This window comes from Condylura cristata, unplaced genomic scaffold, assembly GCF_000260355.1.
Source record: "Condylura cristata isolate star-nosed mole 26May11 unplaced genomic scaffold, ConCri1.0 scaffold00030, whole genome shotgun sequence".
Taxonomy (NCBI): Eukaryota; Metazoa; Chordata; class Mammalia; order Eulipotyphla; family Talpidae; genus Condylura; species Condylura cristata.
The window spans coordinates 3,320,861-3,343,108 of record NW_004567131.1 but is presented as its reverse complement, the minus strand read 5'-3'; the positions used below and the strand labels follow the sequence as shown (position 1 = coordinate 3,343,108).

General features: G+C 38.0%; 1 protein-coding gene across 3 annotated transcripts in view; it reads right to left on the bottom strand.

Annotated features, from left to right (window-relative positions):
* Positions 1-22,248, bottom strand: part of TTC13 (tetratricopeptide repeat domain 13) — a 59,251-nt gene that overhangs the window by 3,764 nt on the left and 33,239 nt on the right. For 2 of the 3 annotated variants that reach the window (XM_004691140.2, XM_012731407.1), the window contains 12 exons: positions 18,720-18,802; positions 15,969-16,110; positions 15,584-15,758; positions 13,963-14,119; positions 11,399-11,529; positions 10,687-10,819; positions 10,355-10,447; positions 8,228-8,311; positions 7,466-7,550; positions 3,717-3,826; positions 2,210-2,345; positions 1,075-1,154 (listed from right to left, as the gene is read on the bottom strand). In XM_004691140.2, the coding sequence (XP_004691197.1) occupies positions 1,075-1,154; positions 2,210-2,345; positions 3,717-3,826; positions 7,466-7,550; positions 8,228-8,311; positions 10,355-10,447; positions 10,687-10,819; positions 11,399-11,529; positions 13,963-14,119; positions 15,584-15,758; positions 15,969-16,110; positions 18,720-18,802 (1,409 nt within the window). The remainder of the gene's footprint in view (positions 1-1,074; positions 1,155-2,209; positions 2,346-3,716; positions 3,827-7,465; positions 7,551-8,227; positions 8,312-10,354; positions 10,448-10,686; positions 10,820-11,398; positions 11,530-13,962; positions 14,120-15,583; positions 15,759-15,968; positions 16,111-18,719; positions 18,803-22,248) is intronic. The other variant, XM_004691141.2, reaches the window with a different exon arrangement.

The window sequence follows — 22,248 nt, the reverse complement described above, 5'->3', positions numbered from 1 at the left end:
AAAAAAGGGGGGTACATGTAGGTCTTATGCATAGCATACATTCAGTGGGCACAAATGATATTACAATATTTACCTTCCTATTTTGCTGCTATGCCTTTTTTAACATTACAGCAAAATTTACTACTCCATTTAGGAAGTTTACTTTCTAAAGTACCAAAACTTAAGATTCAAGTATATTATTTTGACCAAAACAACTTAAATTTAAATAAAGGTAAGCAAGAAAATATCAATGGTTTCACTTATAGGAGGAATCAGGAGAACCAAATAAGGGGTCAGGGAAAAAAAAGACAAAACTAGCAGGCAACAAGTTAGAGACATACAGCAGGGGAGGGGGAAGACAAGGGAGGATTAAAACAGGCAGGAAGACTACAAGAGACTGGTGATGGTTAAGAGAGGCTTGCTGGTGGTAATTGTACGAGGACTACACCTGAGAGGAGAATCAAACACTGCACAAAAGTGAATGATGTAAAAAATATATATGAATACTAAAACATACTAATAAACAGAGGCTAGCAACAGCATATGCCATGTACATAATTTACTAGGCAAACTATTGGGTAAAAGAGGATAAAAGAAAACCTACAGACAAATCTCTTGCTTTCAAATGACACTTAAAAAATGGATGGATTCATATTTAGCAGGAATTTATTTTAATTAATAAAAATGGTATCAGATGACTGGTGATTCAAAAGTATAAAACATTAGAGCTAAAGGTCAATAAATGACCAACAATTGGGAGTCAGAGTAGAGAGGGAGGGGTAATAGTTTGATATACATCACTGAAATTAAAATACAGCGAATACAATGTAAATATGGTACATCAGCACATTTTTGTCAAATAATGAAGCCCTGCCATGTAAAATTTAAGCGTACTCTGTAAGAACTATCATAAATCTTTTAAAGATGTGGTCGATCCAAGCGAAAATCTTGCAGGGGACTTTGAAAAACAAAAGGGTGTTTGCTGCCATTGCATGTATTACTTTTGTATCTACATACATAAGACTCAGAATAAACAAAAACAAAAAAAACATGCCTTTCAGCCTAAAAACTTTATAACTACAGGATGTAACTCACCTGGATCCTCTAGAGAGTGGCATTAAATTATAAAAGTAGTAAACTAAGGATAAGATTAAGTTGCAAACAGCATCAGCCTCCTACAAAGAAAAAAACACGTGTTCATGAACTTAAAGACCAGATTATATATAAACCAGTTTTTTATTAGCTAACAAGACATATAAGAAACATTATAAGGAAAAGGATAATTTCAGTTCCTCTCCTATAAGTCATTACTATCTGCATTGTTAAATATTTTACAATTTTTGTAGCATTTTTCCTAATGAAAGGGTACAATTAGAGCAACATATCTTCAGATTTTTTTTAATTTATTTTTAAAAGAACTGGTTTATTAGGAAAAGGAGGAAACAAAAAAAGAAAGGCATCTGCATAGTTATAGGTGGGCAGGAAGCTCCCAGATATTTTTAAAATTACAACCTTTTCTGATAACTTAGACATTTCTCTAATCTTCAATGTAAGTTTAAATGTCAAAATATAAACTGAGTTACAATAAAACAAAGCACACTGTAATACCAAACGTGCCTTCTCCATCTACAGCCTCTCTACCCCAAGAGTAGAAAAATCACCTTCCTACACAAGATTAGGGGCTGAATATACTTGTCTATGTATAAAAAATCTAGATGTTTCACTACGTGTGTGTGCGTGTGTGCTAAGTGATTAAATACTAGAAAAAAAGTGACATTCCAAGGCTACTGGCCCATTCCACACATGGATAAAGCGCCCACCACTCTCTTGGCCCACCACAAAGATGACAGGCCAGACTGTGGCTCCAAGGGGCACCTCTCGAGTTGAGGAGGGCCATGGAGGGAAGAGGTCACAGGCAGGAAAAGGCCTGAAGGGCAGCATAAACCAGTTTCATTATGGACCAACTTTTCCATTTAAATCTTGACAAAGTCCAGACCAGACCTATGATAAGAGAACATAGTATAACCACTTTCAAGAACTGCAATTACTAAATATAGGAATTGTTTGCTACAGGGTTATCAAGAAGATTTCTTTATAGGTAAATTAAAGCTGATTTCAATCAAGCATAAGTGGTACATTCCCAACACAGGAGTAGATTAGGCTTTTAAAGATTTACAAAGGAATCAATCATAAGAAGCATGGATAAAATGGAAAAAAAACAAAAACCTACCCCAAACTCTGATGAAAGAATGAGTACTTTTCCTTTTGCTGTTAGATCTTTATAAAGTGCATCTATTTCAGCATGATATAATTGTGTTCTTTCTTCTGTGGTTTGAGTTTCCACAGAAAATAGTATATTGCCAACCCTAAGTATAAAATACCACGTGTCAAAGGCATGTATTATACGATTCAAAGAACCCCAAACAGAAAGTTAAAAAAATCAACGAGCATACTGATGTGTACAAGATCTGCCTAAAATGCATCCTGATTTTGTAAATACGGATGGCATATGTTTACATGTGCAAATTTTTCATAACATTTTTTCTCAGTACTTATTATGTATAATATGTACTTATTATATGAGCTTAAGCCAATAAAGAAGGAACCAACAACACATGGTAAAGAATGCCCTTAAAACACCCTTAACAGCTACCCTGTTATGACTGAGGATCAGAGGTAAGAATTGTGTGTCAAGAAAAAGTTTGGAAACTTCACAGTTTTTTTATGTTTTAAGCTTCTGCTGTATGCTTAGCTCCACATAAGGTTTTATGGAGGATATACATTTGATACAACCAGTATTTACTATGATGCTAGCAGCAAAATGCTGAACATAGTTCTTAAAACCCACAAAGAATAAAACCCAGCTGCTGCCTTTATCAAGGAAGGGAGGGGGAAACAAGGTCTAACAAAGTTAGGGCCATAACACAGTTCATCTGTGTTGAAAAGAAGGCCATCAGATCTTATTTGGAAGACACTGGAGAAACAGGTTCTGCTTCGTGGATGAAGTGGTCTGAACTTGGGTCTTAAAAATCAGGATAGGAGTGACAGAGACCACATTTGGGAGTAGGACGTAACCTCGGGGAATAAGCAGTACAGTTGAACTATTAAAGGCAATGCTACATTAAAAAAAAAAAAACAAAAAAAACAATGCTACATATAAAGTGGGAAAAAAATGGGATGCACCTCTTAGTCAATAACAGAAAAAAAACTGAAGAAATGACAGCATCTATAAGATGGAATACTATGCAGCGATTAAAATGCTTTTAAGAATAGCATATAGGAAATTGTTTAAGATAAAGTAAAGGTAAAGGTAGAAAAGAAATGAGTTACAAAATAACATGCATAGTATAATCTCAGTTTTTAAAGAAAATTAGTTTTAGTCTGTATCTGTTTATTCCATAGGACTTACTACCCATGAAATACACTAAAACCTGCAGTAAAAATTTACAATGACCTTCAATCTCCTAATCTTTCATCTTTTTTTTCATTTTATTAAAATATTCTCCATAATGAACTTGGAGAACCCAGAAGAATGCATTCAACAAACCACAATGGAAACTAAATATCTGGATACTTATTTGGATTTAGACAGAAACTACCATCTCTTGGAATCATCCTTCAAGTGTCACAAACTGAACCTGGACAGCTTTCATTTCAGAACAAAGTTGGCCCTCCTGGGGCACATGTAGAACATACACATGCTGACACTTTACACCCACACGTGGGAGCATACATACTTGTCGCCTGTGATAGTAATTGTAAATCCATCATATTCCTTCCCTTGATCTTTGAGGCTGGGAACTTTGGTGTTCACAGTAAACCCATCCTTTGTTTTAGTATTAAACTGCTTTCAAGGAAAAAGAAACTTCATGTTACTAGGCGATAATTCACTGTAACCTGTCAGCAGCTACTCCAGACACTGACTCCCCTGTTTGGAAAAGGGGGCTCAGAGACACTCTGTAATGAGGCGACTAGTGACTGAGGGCACCCCATCTATGCCCACAATCCAACACCAACCTGAGCCCCAAGTTACTCTCTTCGTCCCCCTACCAGAAACCAGCGAAAATCTCAACAAAAAAGGTTCTTAGGCTGCCCGCAGCAGCCCGCTTTTAAGAGTTCCCTTTAGATCTTCCTTTCACACTCAGCTCAACTGGCGGCAACTCGGGAACTTAGCAGAAAAGCTGTACCTAATATCCCGGAACTCAAAAAGCACCTTAAGTTCCTGTGAGTGCTCAAAGTATAGTGTGATGTTTCTTTTGAAAAGTAGTCAGAATTAGATTTGTAAACTGGGGAATTTCACACCAGCCCACACTCCAACTCTGCAGATCAGAAGTCTGTTTCAGGAGCTACTCAACAACAGCCCTCTGGAGTGATGAATAGGAATCTAGTTGCAGAAATCAGTGCTTTGTTTAAAATACTTTTGACAAAACTGAAATGAAACAGGTGTGATCATTACTCCAGAACAGTCTTGCCCAAATTCAATTATTTAATGTTGCCAACTTTTTTTTTAAGGGTTGACAGACTTGAAAGAGAGAAACTATGATAAAACAGAAGCAGGTCGTACTTCACATAAAATACTAAATGGGGGTGAAGGTCTCTAAAAGCAACAGGACCCAGCAGGTGTGAACTGACAGTCCCAAAGGACCAGGAAGTGAATGGACAGAGGTAGTGTGGACAACAGCAGAGCCCAGGGCTGCAACTGGAACCAGAAATACCTTTCAGGATAAAAAAGGACTTTTAGGGGAGAAGTGTTAAGACTGACTGTACACAGTTCCCCTTTCATCCTCACAATGCACAGGTGAGACAAGACATGCTCTCCACCATATAGATGAGGAAACTGCAGGTCCTCAAGGCCTAGAGTTCACATTATTTGCTAATTAGTTGGAGGGAGGCTGAGGTGTTTTTTTTTTTTAAAGATTTATTTATTTATTCATACAGAACTGGGGTACAGGCCAGAGATGCGGAGGGTGAGAGGATTCACCAAAGATAGAGTGGGGAGCAGAACAGGCAGACAGACGAAGCACACCACTGAGGGGAGCAGCGGGTGGGTCAGGATAGGTCTGCCGTGCCATGTGGATTTCCTCCGGGGCAGGCGGGAATCGAACTCATGGGCAAGTGGCTTAAGCTTCTTAGTGCAGTGCTTTAACCCACTGCAACACCAGGGAGGGCCACTGAGGTGTTTTTTAACTGAAGTTTTTCACCAAAAGCACAGTGTACTTCAGGGAAAGCTGTCAAGGTATTACATCTCACCAAGTACTCCTAACATATACTTTGCTTTATATACATACTTTCTGCATGTGCCTTTAAAAACAGCAATGTTGGCCTTCCCTAGTGGCGCAGCAGGTTAAAGCACAGCACTAAGAAGCTAAAGCCACTTCGGCATGAGTTCGATCCCCACCCCAGAGGTGACCCACATGGCGCAGCAGACCTCTCCTGACCTGCCCAATGCTCCCCTCAGCACTATACTTCGTCAGTCAGCCTGTTCTGCTCCCCCCTCTTTATCTGGTGAATCCTCTCACCACCCCTGTAACCTCTGGCCTGTACCCAAGTTCTGTATGGATATGTAAATAAATCTTAAAAACCACAACAACGTGTCCATGATGCTCGGGAAGCAGGATACACTAGCCACAGCAGTCTGAGCACCTCTGACATGACAGCAGAAAATGGGATGTCATCCAGGAAGGCAGGCGCCAGGACGACAGTCTGGTCCCGCAGCCACCTGCTAAGCTACTATAGCCTGCCAGCCCATCATGTCCTTTTTTAAATAAAATATCAAAATCTCTCTAAGTTGTTTTTGTATTTCTGCGTAATATCATGCATTTAAATGCCTCCAATACCCACAGTAAACCCAAAGACTAGAAACAACGTGAGCTAGTTTTCTTTCTATCTGGTGCATCCCTGTGGCCCTCAATAAAGCCATTCTGCCCACTGGGGGACATTAAAGAATTGAAGGGAGAGTTTAGAGGTTACAGTGATTATATGGGGCTACACTGGGAAATCAGCAGGGGTATCCAAGGCTGCTAGATGTCCCACAGGGTGGGGTCAGTCTCATCCTGCATGGTTTCAGTGCCCCACTGGACATTCATGTAGACAAAGAACCTGGTAACAGTCTAATCAGTATAATCTAACAATTCCCTAGATCTGGAACGAGACTCCATTATTTGCGATCTGGTTTAAATACACAATGATTCTTCCAGAAGGAAGGCAGCATGTAAATTGAGAAAAGAATGCACTGTACATTGTATAGGACTTCACTAAGCAGTTTACTATTTCAGAAAACATGTCACCAGTGACACCATAGCCCATGATACACAGTCATCACACAGCACACACACTAGGCTGTATGTGTATCTCAGTCACTATGCTTTTACATATAAGTATAAGCAACTGGCTACTTTTTTATGACTTCTCATAAAAATGTGCCTAATGTTGATATATACGGAAATACGTTATTATAAGCTACTTATCTTTTATTGCAAGCTACTATTTATCACTTACAGTACTACATTGGCTTTTAAACAATTTTTTAACTAGGATCTGTGAATTTCAATTTAATGCAGTATGTGGAACCTCTGAACATGCCACCTGAATTAATGATGTATTGAAAAGACTAACCATATCAGGTCAGCGGCCCTGGCAATAACCCCCTTCAGTAGATCTAGCTAGAGTCGCTGCTCTTCAGTAGTTAAGTGCTTGGGGTTTGGACCATGCAAGATGCAGCCCAAGCCTGGGGAGATGGAGATGCCAGTGTGGAGTCTGCACGCATGACAAAGCACATCACTGATTATTCTTTGGTCATTCACATAAACTTCTTAAATTTTATTGCTATAAATTAATTGTATCTACTTCAGCTGTAAGAGCATTTATTCAAGTTCCTGTTCATTGAACATATCAAATGTACCTGCTGATAGCACACTTTGGGGTAGTAGTATTCCTGAGAGGAGGAGAGGTTCCTGAAATTCTAACTTCTTAATGATTATACTTTTAAACAATATATTCCTCTCCCCTGAAGTATCCCTTATCTTGAATTCAAATGTCGCTGATAACTACTTTCCCGTTATTAGATCTGCTTGCTATCCCTTCCCCTCTCCACTAAAATGTCACTTGGCTGTAGGTACCTCCTTTAAGATAAAATACTGAAGTTCAAGAACCAGCCTGAAATCCTCAATCTTTCAACAGGAGGAGAATTACTAATGTCATATTTGCAACCTACATTTCCTATCTACCTTCTTTCCTGTTTTTTTTTTTACCAGCTACTTCCTTAAAGACTTGCTTTTATGTTTGAATCTGATACATGTGGCTTTATTTTATTTTAGTTAATATTCAGTATGTTTTATTAGTGTTTTCAAGCAGTATGCTTACACATTTTAAAACATATACAGTATGATATTAATAAGCATGCATTTAACAATTAAGTTTTTTTTAAAGTGCTATAGCTTTGATTCCCCCCCAAAAATACATACAGTGATTTTGATGATAAATTTACCTTCATAATGGGAAGAAGGTCTTCTACTTTGTGTACCTTTTCCAAAGCTTCTCTAACTTCCAACAATCCTTTAGGGTTATTAGCTCTTTAAAAAAGAAAGAGAGAGCAATCAAAATTAATACAGTTGCAGTAATTAATAATTTCATAAATCACCCTTCAGTATGAGTCACAACTAAGGTTCCTAATAATAGGTGGTTTAATCCAAATGAGTCTGGGGCGAGAAATGAAAATTTTAAAAATAGCAGCCCATCTGGAAGTGAACAGGGAAAAGAAGACTGGGTGATAACCAGACTCTGTGTGTACTCCAGTGGGTCTGGGTTTAGTCCTCAATTCCCTACCAATTCTGAAGTTAGAAGTCAATGTTTTTTTCTTTGTAAGCTGCTCAAATAGTATTCTATTAAGTTTTCACACCAATGTTCTATCTACATTATACTGTTTTTGAGGTGAGGGAGAATGAATATTAAGACTGAAATTGTTGATAAAGAAATCCAACAAAACATTCTGCTTTTTAGGAGAGACTAGAAAAGTCATAACATTGTGATTAGATTTAAAAATTCAGTTGAGATCCATGATTTTGTGAAGCTATTGAGACAAAAGTTGCTAAGTGGTTATGAAGAGTTTTATGATTCTAAGAACCCTGTAAAAATTAGATATACTTTGTTTAATCTGTCAACAGGCCTAGTTTTCAAACTCCAAAACAATAACTAATAGAAGATATATGAAATCCCTCCATTACTATGAAAAAGAAAACTGAAGGATTACCCATGATAAACAAGAATCCTATCTTTAATAAAATGAAGAATTTTCTCGAAATATTCCAAGTATCTCATGTTAATCACCTGACCCCTGAAAGAAAAAAAAAATATGAATTACAAAAGTATATGTTCTAAATACATCTAATTTAAAAATTCATTCAAATGAATAATGAGAATAATGCTTGCTTATAACCAATGAAGAGTAGAAGAACTATCTTCGCAAGCTTGTGATGATTTTGATATAAATGGCACCAAACTTAGCCACAGAGATGCCAGAATGGGAAGAAAAGTCCTCAGGTACTTAAATGAGGGTCAAACTTCTGTGCGCATTTCCTCTATGGATGGCTCTCCCCCTACTTGTTTCCCAGTAGCATTATCTGCTAACATTCTTTCTTGCTGTCTAGCCGATTCGCAGTTTTCATCTCCTCTACCCACCCTACATACCTTCACTACCTCCCCCACCCCATTTCTAAAACTCTCCCCCAACACCCCAAATGCTGAGTGACACACTGAACCACTCTGCATGTACTAACTACATGCGCACATCAGCGGCTCCAGGCACCTCGCCCTGGCTTCCCCAGGGGCACGGCCAACCTCATGTTCATACTATCTCACAAGCACTGCCCCCCCCACACACAACACACACTCCCTGCAGCTCCTGTCTCCAAACATGCCCACCTATTTTTTTGTCCTGTTGCTACCTGTTCAGCTGTTGAGACAGCTATGGACATGGACGGCAGCAATGGATGGCCTCCCTGTCCTTTAATGCTCTCCCCTATTTCCAACCCACCACCTGTGCTCCTGACTGTGCCTTCTCTCTATCTACCTCTTCCTGTCTAGTTCATGTGCACAAAGCTTTCCAGACCTTGAGACATGTTTGCCTAAATTATTAATGCAATGTTCTAACCTATTCCCTTGCACCCAGAGTTTCTGCTCTTCTCTAACCTATTCCATCACTGACAGCCAAGATGATCATCTGAATTAAATCTGTTTGTGCCCATTTCTACTTGCAGCTTCTGAATAGCTCCCCATCATCTTCAGAAAAAAGAAAAACAGCTTCAGAATAGACTACAAAGTTATTTATATTTTTGTCTCTGCCTATCTTTCCAGCCTTGACTCCTAACGCTCTATTAACTGCAAACTAATCATCAGTCATCAGAATTAGTCATCCTCTCCTGAGCATGCCTGCCTCATGAAGGTCCATGCTTCATCTGCTTCTCTCTGCTTTCTATCTTTCCAAAGAACATGGGCAGCACCTGAAGGCTGGTCCAGGCACCCTTTTTGTGTGTCTCTGTGGCATACAACACACATGAGCACATATTTGACAGAATATACAAGCCAATTGGGAAAATGTATTTTCTAGAAATAAAAATAAATAAATATACAAATGACATTTCCACTAAATGCCACTTAATGGAACATTAAATTTAAATGTCAATGTTTTGTAGAATAGTATTTTATTGATTCAAGCTTCAGGATTAGAAACATTTTAGATACAACATTCATTTCACTAAAATGATATTCAGTGAGCCCCCTGAAGCTGATATTCTCTGATACCAACTGTTTATTTAGAAGGCAGCTAAGCACAAGAGAGGACTGAAGAGGGAGATCTCATCTCTGACCCAACCTACAGTCTCTGGACAAAACCGGCTCCTCAGTTAACTAGGTTTGCTCTTTCAGGACAACAGCTAAGTGTCCTGTGTCACTGATCCCAGCTCTTTGTGTGTGTGGAGTGAAAGAGGAAGAACCTCCCCTACCACAACAGATGTGTCAAGGAATTTTTGAGACATGAAACAGCATCAGGATACTTGGTAAATGCAGTGTTCTCCACCTCATTACTTTCTGTAATGTTCTGGACCCTTTAAAGGCTGACTTCCTAGGCAAAACTCTGGCAGTGTATCCTTCAATTGCATTCTGCATCAAAGAGGCTGGAGAAGGAGCATGGCAGTATTCCCTTTCTCTCTGCAACTTAGCTAGAGGAAAGGAATGCAGACGGGGCCCTGCAGGAGCCAAACTGGTCTGTGTATTCCTCATCAAAAAGTCACCAGGAAAGAAGACTGGGTTGCTTATCATCTCTGTGACCTATTTAGAATAAATTGCTATGAAAATAGGAAAGATGCATTCAGGTTCATACCTGATTAAATTAATGTGGTTGTTGAAACCTCTACTCAGACTTCGTGCTGGCATTTGATCTAACCATAGCACTGGTTGGTCTGGGTCAGCAATCCTATAAAAATAGAACTTGTTAAAGATGAAGACCTTATAAAAAAGCATTCAAAATAAAACATGTAGAAGTCTTTGCCTGAGTGTATTTCAAAGTCTAATGATGCCAACAACCTTTAACAAACTTTAGAGAAAAAACAGCAACTGAAAAGGACTACTGGTAGTCAACAAAACAGGATTCCGAACCTATAACTAGAGGAAACTTACAAGAATTCTAGCTTATTTTCATATGAAATTAGTTACCGTCTCCATTTCACTGCGATGTCAAACATGTCTCTCCACTGCATTAGTCGTGTTTTTCCATTCATGCGAACCTTCGAGTTGGTCCATGTACGCTGCACAGCCTGCATGACTTCCAATGCTGCCAAACCCATGGCTAAAAGAAAAAAAGTATTGAAACACACTGAGTTTCTAAGGGCAATTTGGAGGGACTGATTTTCACTCACTCTACAGTCTCAGTGACAACTCCAGAGTCATATAAGGAAAGAATCACAAGTATTGACTAGTTAATAAGTCAGGAGAAAAGTCACAGCCATGATAGTCTTACTAAATCTAAAATCGTTCATAGGAATCTAGACACACCCCCAAAGCCGTCTCTCCCAACTCTGCCTCCACTGAAGCAACTTGGGGTTCAAATTTTCCCTCACTCCTATAGTTAGGATGCAGCTTCTGTGGATCAGCTGTCTCACGGTCAGTAATGACTTAAGATGTATATTTTCTATCCCACACTATATCCTACACTACTGCAATAGTGCAATGTCCCCGGCTGGAAGTGGGCCTCTTTCAGAGTTCAATGTGAATGTTTTGGTCACAATGTCTGTTTTGACCATGTGGAGACTTTGGGTAAAGCACAGAAAATCATTTTTTAAACCCAAACATGATTTAACAATTTTTGTTCTTATGCCATAAAGATTTCCATTTTCAATAAGTCAAAAGTAAAAAGTTCCATTTTCACCTCTGTGTATCCTCTTGTTTGGAAGGAAACCGGGAGTTTCATATTGCATTAATGATCCCAAACGATCTGCTACACAAATCAGTTCTTGCACTTCAGGCTTATAACTCTCAAAATTCTGATGTAGCACGTCTCTGGAAAAAAAAAATTACATACAACAAACAAATGGCAATGCACTGTCATCTGAAAAGCAATTACTCTCTCTATTGGAAATTAATGAAGAAATCTGTGACCACTTAGTGCTTCACGCAGAACCAAATACAAATTAAGATCAAATACTTACAAGCGTATGTGCACAACCACCATCCCATGCTTGTTGTTAACACTGCTAACTAGCTAACAATTTAGAGCACATCTGACCATTATTTGCTTCTCCTTGTGTGAACATCTGGGATACCTTCTTAGAAAGGTGTCCTTAGGCAGTAAATTCAAATGGCATACATGTTTCCTATGAAGCTCATAAGCAAATCTATAGAATATATCTCTGAGGGATATGTAGTCTACTAACTTGCTGATTTTACTGGTTATATTTTAAAATTAATCCACATTGATAATATAAGTCGTTTACTTATCTGCTTGATAATATCCTACATTAACACATTGATCCATTCTTGTGTTCATGGACATTTGGGATGATTTCCATTTTTCACTTTAGGCTAGTATTTTTTACATTATTGATTTCAATACATTACACAAATATTGGTATTAAATTTCCACTGTGACTTCATCCTTAATCCATATTTCAATATGTATACTTCTACATTTTCCAAGTAAAAGGGGCTTTTTCCATATATATTTTTAAAGATGCCATGGTCAGATATGATATTATTTTATATTTGAAGTATGCATAGTCAGTGGTCAATCTTTGTAAATGATTTACTATAGTAGACTTACTAGTAGACTAGGAAGCTTTATAGTAGACTAGTAAGTCAAGTTTGTTAATTATAATGCTTGAATAGACTAAATCTTAATTAGCTTTCTTACATTATCATAAATTAGACTCTCGGGCCCTTGCTGATGGTACAGCAGGTTGGAGTGCTGTACTGCGAAGCTAAGCCAAGCTGCAGCCACTTCAGTATGAGTTCGATTCCCACCCTGGAGGTGATCCACATGGCACAGCAGGCCTCTCCTGACCCACCTGCTACTCCCCTCAGCAATGTACTTTGACAGCCAGCCTGTTCTTCTCCCCACTCTGTTTCTGGTGAATCCTCTCACTGCCCTGTACCTCTGGACTGTACACTATTTCTGTATGGGTAAATAAGTAAAATCTTAAAAAAAAAAAAATAAAATCTCTTAAACTATGGCACTTGTTTATTTCTCAGTGTATTTATTCACATTATGATTTTTTTAAATCTCTAGTCAGTTTGATAATTTCCTACTTCGTGCTCATGTTTCTAACTCTATGGAGGAGTTAGAAACTTGGATTTATTTTTTTGAGTATGTATTCAACAACTCCAATATCTGAAGTACATGAACATCTAAGTCTGTTGTTTGTTTTTCTGTTGCTACTTACAAATACATCTGGTGATCTTGGTTTTTGATTCTCACACTAATGATCCTTGTTTGTGAGAACATGGAACCTTAACTGACACTTATTTTTTCACAGGGAGGATTTTCATTTGCTTCTGAAATCTTGGGAAGGCCTCCAATATGAAATCATGTTAGTCCTTTAAAGTTCAGCAAGCTCATCTGTTTGTGCTCAAGACACTCCATGATAACAGCTGTTAGAAGTGGCATTCAGGACACTTTCTTTCCTTTAAATGTGATTCCCATTTACCACTCTAGTTTGAATCCTCCTCTTTCCTTTCGTTTTAGAGAGTAAAGGGGCTAATATTTATACATGTCTCCTAATTTTTAATGCATTGCTGAGCCTCACAGGATTAATTTCTATTCTAAATCTGATTTTTAATGGGACAGCCCTTTAGCCACATCCATTTTGCCACAGAGCATCAGCAGCAATGTAGCAGTGTGATCTCAAACTTTCAAACATAATGTCTTTTTATTTTTAAGATTTTTTTATTTATTTATGCATACAGAGCTGGGGTACAGGCCAGAGGTGTGGAGCACTAAGAGGCTTCACCAGAGACAGAGTGGGGAGCAGAACAGATTGACTGAAATACACTGCTGAAGGGAGCAGCAGGTGGGTCAGGAGAGGTCTGCCACGCCATGTGATCACCTCCAGGGAGGGGATCGAACTCATGCTAAAGTGGCTTTAGCTTCTTAGTGCTGTGCTTTAACCAGCTGCGCCACCAGGGAGGGCCCTATAATGACTTTTAATTGTAACATGGTTTAAAAAAAAAGTGTACAACAAAAACTGTCAGTAAGTAAGAGTACATGTGAAGTTTGAAAGTGGCCCAAAGCTAGGAAGGGAATTCAGGTTAGAAGGAAACTGATATTCAATGGTAAGTTTCAAGGCATTTTATAAACTAAATATCTGCAGACAATCAAATCCAAAACCAAATCATTAGAACCATGAATAGTCAATGGTTGATCGATACCTATCATGATGAATTTATAGCTTTAAAGCTTGAAAAAGAAAAAAAATTATCTTCATCTAAAGTACTTACTTTATGTGGGGTTGCAATCCTGGCTGCTCTTCATAGTCTTCTATGAGAAAAGGCAGATTTTTAGCCCAGTGATCTTTAAAGTTTCCAGGCAGATCCACATCAATGTTATATTCTGTAAGGGGCGTATCAAGGTGTGCATGGAGATATCGAGAATACTCTGCAGATAAAAATGAGATTTGATATACCCAAATACAGGGAAAGAAACATTTTTTTATAGCTAGTTGCTATACAAATACCTGTAAGTTTTTTAATTTTAAGAATTCATAAAGGAGACTTCCAATTTTGGTAAATTACTAGTATATATTATATGAAAACTAGGGTAACTTGTCACTGACTTGAATTAGAACAGTCATACAAGGCCAATCTGATTTCACTACCGCCAAGTGTTAACTATCTTCATGAACAACACAAAGGATCTTACATTTCAAGTCTGAGAATCTAAGTTCAGTGCCAGAAAGAATCTGTTTCTCTGTCAAGTGGTAGATCCACTGGCTGCATATACAATTTTATCTACTGACTGGATAACTACAGCTTATTGCCATAGACACAATGTTGAAAGAAATCAGACGTGAAGTGCACTGTCCTTAAGACTGTAATTTATAAATCTACTAAATAAGGAGTAAGGGAATTATAATTTAGAGTACAGAGCTGTGCTATACAATACGCAGACCCTACCACCTGGCTTTATGTAGGTTTACTTTATGTGGGGTGTAATCCTGGCTGCACTTCATAGTCTTCTATGAGAAAAGGCAGATTTTGTACTTAAAATTTTGTACTTAAGATGTAGCTGGTGTGACTAAAAAAATGAATTTTTTTATCTTATTTAATTTGAATTAAATTTTAAAAGTGGTTATTTAATTCAGTAGAAAAGCAGTCTATTTGGAAAAGCTTGCATATATGAAACTTTCTTCAACATTAAATTGTAATGATTTATAACTGAATCAAGCATTTCCAATGAAAATTTGGTATTCAAATTGAGATGTTCTAAAGTGTAAAATACATACCAATACCAGACTTAGTATGAAAAAGAATGCAAACTATGTAATGAATGATGTTTCCATATTAATTATATGGTGAACTAATGTGATATGCTGAATTAAATAAAATGTATTGAAATTAATTTCAACAAAGGAAAGATAAGACATCTTCAAATGAAAAACAAAAAATATCTTTATATATGGCAGAGAAAAGGTAAGACTATGGCTCATTAATGAATAACCAAAAGATTTGCTTTCACCTTTATCCCCACTTAAATTCTGATATAAAAGAATGACAAATTAAAGTGTAACTCATGAGGGGTAACTTTCCCAGCATTCCTATTTTTGGGTGAGATGTGACAAAACCCAGGTGACTGTCACATTTAATTTAAAATGGTTTTTTGACTTAAGTAAAAGTTTGTTAACTTTAGAAAGAAAACACACAAAGGAACAGACAAAGCACTGGACTGGCCTGTAGAAGACAAGCACTCCACCTGTAAGCCAGATACTATTAAGCAGGGAGTGATTATTAAGGGGCTTCTTCAAGACTCAACTGCCTATTACAGAACAAAAGACAGACAAGCAATGTGGTTTCTACACCACTGAGAATTAAAACTTAACAATTCTGTCATTTTCTGACTTACCTCGCAGATATTTCACTTTAAGATACTCTGGGCTAGCCTTCTGCCCTGGGAGAGGATCATTTAACATAACTTTAGTTTGTGCTTTTATCCCTTCATAAAACTGTCCCATTGCAACATGGCTAAGTCCTTTCATATACTGGCACACCTCGTTATAAGGCTCAAGCTGGAGGCACCGCTGAGACAAGAAAGAGAAAATGTTGCATTAGTATCAGCATTCTGGTTAATTAAAATGAAATACATACACTGTAAACTAGGCAATTGTTTTTGGTTTCTTCGTCTTGAGGTGTAATGACTATCACCCTCTACACACTAGCATGTGCTTTACTAAAGTTTCTCGAAGAAAAAGCCAAGAACTTTAGTTACAGAGCTTCTTACTTATACTCACTTTGAAGTTCTTAAGGGCTTCCTGTAAGCTGCCATGGTGATAAAGCATCATTCCCCGGAGCTGGAGGGTCTGTACATGATTTTGGTTGAGCAACAGTGCCTTTTGAAAGCTCTCGGTGGCTGCTTCAAAATTGCCCAGCTCTCTAGGTATTTAACAATTACCAAAAAAAGGACAGACATTTCAACAAACATACAATTAAGTTATCCTCAGGATTATGGATCAATATATGCTAAGACATTTTGATGTGTGTGTTTTCTTTCTTATTTTACCACTTAGAGCTATGTAGTGCTTGATAGATCACACCCCACTTACTTTTTCTAATCTTACCAAAATATAGGATAACCAAATCACACTTGAAATTCTTTTGGGGAAAATTAATTTATTGATTTCCATAGGCAAATGCTATTATACCCCTTTCTTCAATTCTTTGTGTAAAAAATCTATGAAAAATTGTGGCAATTATATAGAAACATATACTTCTCCTTTGGAAGAAAGTAGAAGGGTTATAATAACATACAGATATTTATTCTGAATCCAATTCATAGGCTTAAATTTTTATTTTTCATCAATTAAATTACTTAAAAATTAGAAATTGGTGAGGATGTGGAGAAAAAGGAACTCTCCTGCACTGCTGGTGGGAATGCAAACTAGTACAACCACTATGGAAAACTGTTTGGCGGTTCCTCAAACTGCTAAACATGGAGCTTCCCTATGACCCAGCAATCCCACTGCTAGGTACCTACCCAAAAGACACAAAAACACTGGTTGAAAAAGATACCTGTACCCCCATGTTTACTGCTGCTTTATTTACAATTGGAAAAACATGGAAGCAGCTCAAATGCCCAAAAGTAGATGACTGGATAAAAAAGATGTGGTACATATATACAATGGAATATTACTCAGCAACCAAAAAAGAGAAACACATGTCTTTTGCAGCAACTTGGATGGAGCTGGAAAAGATCATGCTTAGTGAGATAAGCCAGACAGAGAAAGAAAAATACGGGATGGTTTCACTCATAGCAGGAGTATAATGGACCAGGCGAGAAAATAACAAAAATAATGAACAACCATATACCAGAGACATTTTGTGGGGGAAGTGTGGGGAATGGGATCAAAAACGGGGGGGAGGGGAGAAATGCACGGGATTATGGTGATGGCACACAGGTGATTTGGTGATGGGAAACCCGCGGGGATTACAATGGAGATGGAAAAAAAAATGTACAAAATGATGTAAAAATAAACTTTTGTAATAAAAAAATTAGAAATTATGCAATTTAAAATTCTGGGGAAAAAAGCATATTTTAGAATCATGATCATTTCATAGTGGAAATGGTAATTACTGACCAGCCATTTTACATTAAATTTACAATATAAGTACCTTCAAAATATCAAGTATGATAATTTTCTATAGATAATGAATATTTTAAAAATATACACCACTTAAATTTACACAGCACTTTACTATTTAGTAGGTGCTTTCAACTTTGTTTTCAACTTATATTTTCAACAATTCTTTGGGACAGGAATAAATAGCATCCCTTAAGCTCAAAACAAAACTCAATATTTCCTTATGCAAGTTAGTGAAAGAGTTTCTCTAAATATTACATCAGATAAGTAAGTTCTTGAGTTCAGTCTTCCCCAAATAAGGTATCCAACTGACTTTTGAAGGAAATCTCTGTTACTATCATTCTTTTCTAATTTTTACATACTTTTAAAAGATTTATTTTTATTTATTTATTATATACAAGAACTGGGGAGTAAGCCAGACGTGTTGGGGGTGGGGTGAAAATGGGGAGCAGAAAAGGGAGAAATACAGAAGTACACACTGAGGGAAGCAGTGGGTGAGACAGGAGAGATCTGCTGCCCCATGTGAGTCACCTCCCTAGCCGGGGATCAAACTCATGCTGTAGTGGCTGGCAACAGCTTGATAGCCCTGAGATTTGAAATCCAGTGCCACCAGGGAGGCCCATTATTTTATATTTAAAACAAGAACTTAGAAGTACAGAGAAGTTAAGGATGCCCAACTGTAAAAGGGGCAGTCCAGAATTAGAACCAAATCCTGAGCCCTTTTCATCCTCATCTTTAGGGCAGAGTACAAACAAATATTTAAAGTCAAAAGTGAGAATAGCCCGTTGGTCATGGCAATGCATAGAGTCAGAAAGACAAGTAATAGGAACTCAATCATTCCTGAAGGAGAGAGATCACAAGTGTAACTTTCCTATTTCTTTATTCTAGGAATCTTCAAACAGACCACAGTGGTTGGAGAATTAACCTTGGTTACTGCTTTTAAAACAACAGCATCTGTAACTCAACAGCTTAAAATGGCACCTTGCAAAATAACCCTAGAAAGCTCACCATGCCTATGCCACTTCTTTGGGTTAAGGGATGCAGTATTTTCAAAGATCACTATTAGGATCTCCTAGGGTTGGATCTTGGCACTATAAAGGTATCAGCAGCCACTGTAGCACAAGTCCCATCTACGGCCAGGGAGCCAGCCCAAATGGCACAGCAGACCAGTCTTGCCCATTATTCCCCATAGAGTGTGTTTCAGTAGATTCGCCTGTTCTGCTCCCCACTCTATCTCTAGTCAATCCATCCTTTCAACCTCCCCACTCCACACACACACCTCTGGCCTATACCCCAGCTCTTGGATGCATAAATAAATTTTCAAAGGTGCCTATTACAGGAAGCCATCTTGTCTCCCCAACTCTACATCCTCACTTCTACCCTAATAATCATTACTTTACTTACCTATAGGCCTGCCCCAAACTCTTATATGCATCAATAAAATCAACTTTTTGCTTCAAAGCTTCTTTGAAGGATTCAATAGCTTCCTAAAAAAAGTATATAGAATGTTATTTCATTTGCATAAGCTTTAAGTTTCACTTAAACACCAAAGGACTAAAATATGTATTATACATGATCTCTTTTTTCTTTTATAAATAGGAGGATTTAAAAATAAGAGAGGTAGAACGTACAATAAATGATGAGGCAGGAGGTTTTAATTTCAACAGCAAACAAATGTATTACTACAAACAGTAACAGACAGAACCTTAAGTTCTCCCTTTCAAAATGGAAAGTTTCTTACTACCTATTCCATTGGGCCTTGGAATACTAATGATATTATCTTCATACTAATAACCAACAAACTCCCTGGAACAAGAAAGTAAACCTAATGGTTGTGTGTAACAGTTCAAAATGATGATAAGTAGCAGCATTTATAATTGAACCAACAAAAAAAGCAAGCCCAATGTAAAATTGTTTTGAAAACAAGCAAAAAGGGCTTCTAGATTGACTATCTGAAGAATTCCTACAAGGAAAAAGCAAGGTAAAACAAAACAAAATAGAAGCCTTAAATGTTGGGGCCCTTGGGGCCAGCATGTCCCCATGTCTTCAGGGGCACTGTACTTTAGAGAAAAACCCTCAGGATACAGTGCACTAGGAACTCTCACTGAAAACTACTAATACAATGTTCTGTTTAAGAATCAACATCCTAGGCTTAAACTAGCATTGAATGTAGTATCATCATGACTTGCCTATTTACTGCAATAAAAAATTAGGAAGACATTTTACATATTTCCCAAGGAAAAGATGCATCTTACTTTAGTAGCTACTAAGTATCATGCTAATAACTTTACTAAGAAACATGTTAGAACTTGTGTGATCATTTTACACCTGATTAGGTAATTCATAGCAGAAAACTACTAAAGGTGTTTCTGCCTTGCACATAGTAGGCACTCAATAAATATTTAATGATTTGGTAGTACACAAAATCATTTTGCAAAGAAGTTTTTTAAATTATCCATTCCTGATTTCTTGATTTTTTTCTGGGTGGGAAGCACAGCAGGGCAAGAGAAACTGATTTTCAAGCCTTTCAAGGCAACAGTGGGGCTACCACCCACTTATTAAGGAACTCCATGAACATATGTACAATGATAAACTTAAGAAGGGCTAAATTTTAACATTTTAGAAATGTTAAAGATCACTCAGTTGGGCTTCCTGTTTTGCCACTGTCTTCATATTTCAGGATTTTTACAAGTGCATTTTTATTTCAACAAACATATATTGAGCACCTACTACATGCCAGGGCAATGTGAGGAACAGGGGACACAAAAGTGAGCAAGTCATTATCTCTGTCCTCTACGAACTCAGTCTAATTAGAAAGCCAATTACTAAACCAGGTTATCAGAATACAGACTAAGAGCTACAATATAGATATGAATAAAAGTCTTCGGGAATAAAGAGAAAGAAACAACTAACTGAGCCTGGGGATACCAGAACAAGCTTCACAGAGGAAATGACAACCAAGCCAGCGCTCTTAGAGAATGAGAAGGAATTTGGCAGAGAGAAGGATTCTTGGAAAAGGGAAATGCTAACGTGAGGTAGCACAGTGAGCTCAGAAATGAAGGAGCCACAGGAGGGGGTGGGGAGAGGGACGAGATGGGGACCAGGCCAGAGTGATAAGCAGGGGCTGGAGAGGGAGAGGCTTCTGCCATACTCTGCTTTCTGGGCAGTAGCCCACAGGCTGTGAGGACAAAACTTACTGTATTTATTATCACTAACAGCACAGAAAACAGACAGGAGAGGGGAGAAGATACAGCCCAGTTAGGAGATAGCTACAGTAGTCCAGGCAAGAGATAATGAAAGCTCCAACTGAGAAAAGAAGGGTCAAACCCAGGAGACAGTTCTAAGGTAAACTAAGACAGAAGTGGCTAGCTACTTTGGGATGGGAGTGAGGCAAAAGAAGGGACAGGAAGCTTTGAAGCTGAAGAGCCTGGGTGGTGGGAGAGCGTTAACCACAGGAGGAAGGACAGCTGCAGGGCAGGGGGAGGGGTCAGGAGTCCAGTTGGGGCTTGTTAGGCTGGAGTGTGTGGGCGCCTAGTGGAGATGCCCAGGGGACATCTGCTGCCCACTGCACTTACAGCATGCTTGGACGCCACAGTTCTTCAAATTCTGATTTTTCTTCAGCTTTTAAGAGTCTTTGGTTTCAGGGTTCCTGTCTAATCACTGCACAGCTCTCTACCTCATTCTGCCAAAGAGGGGACATAGCAGAATCAAGATTTTAAACCATTGGGAACAAAGAAACTATGTTTGAATGAATCACTCTGTAAGCAATATGAACTGGTTCTCAATTCATTTGCACAGTGAATGTAAGGTCACCACTTTAAGTCTCCAACCTTCTTTCTAGCTGGTGGGCAGCCATCACTCTGGGACTCTTTGTTGTAACCAAGAGGATAATCTCCGAACTCCCAAGTCAAGGCTGACAAAATACGGACTGTTGCTCAGAATATACAATTTTTGAAATATCCTTACAACACAGATAAAACAGAACTCAATGGAAAAGTATCTGCAGTTTTCTCCTAGGAAAATCAAAAATGTCTGATAAATCTACTGTACCAGACTGTTGCAAAATTTGTACTATAATATAACCTTGTATATTTCTAATGTAGTATATACCACAAAGTAAATAAGGAATCACCTACTCAATTTCTAAATTGCTGTTAACCTGGAGACACCACCTTTAGGATATAAAGATAGCTCAAGCTCATTGGTCCATTTAATAGCTTGTCTCTACAATTAACAAGAGAAACAGAGATAACTGAGCTGAGATCATTAATTTAATGAAGGCATGTCACCACTGACTCAGTTTTCCAATCTTTGTAACTGGGACACCCTCTGCTCCTTCTATACTTCATGGGGATTCCGTTGGGATGAATGAGACAATACGTAAACACTCTGACCTCCTCGGACAGCAGATCTATAAAAATGCAAAGAAAAAGTTCCCAACTATTATACACATTGATGCTGTGTTTATAAGCATGGTGAAAAAGAGAAAGGACCAAATACTTTGGGGTAACCATTTCACTGAGAAGCTTCTAATGCTCAGAGAATGAAAGCAGTGTTTCTTAGTTCTTATTACGTAGATCTGGGTTAAAAAGACAAACTAAATTTTAGTCCTCATTCAATTTGTGGCTAGTTTCTCTATTACAGAAAAATTCTCTTTTTCATATAACCTAAAGAGCCCAGGCCCAGCCCACATTTCTAATCCTGGTTTCATAGTAACAAATTTAAATGAAATCACGTTTGCAGTTGTTAATTTTAAAAATATTTCTAACTTCTTAATACTAATAGTTGGTTTTTTTTGTTTTTTTTTTTTAATATTTGTGCATACAGAACTGGGGTACAGGCCAGAGGCTTAGGGGTGGCAAGAGGCTTCACCAGAGACAGAGTGGGGAGCAGAACAGGCAGATCGACAAAGTACACTGCTGAGGGGAGCAGC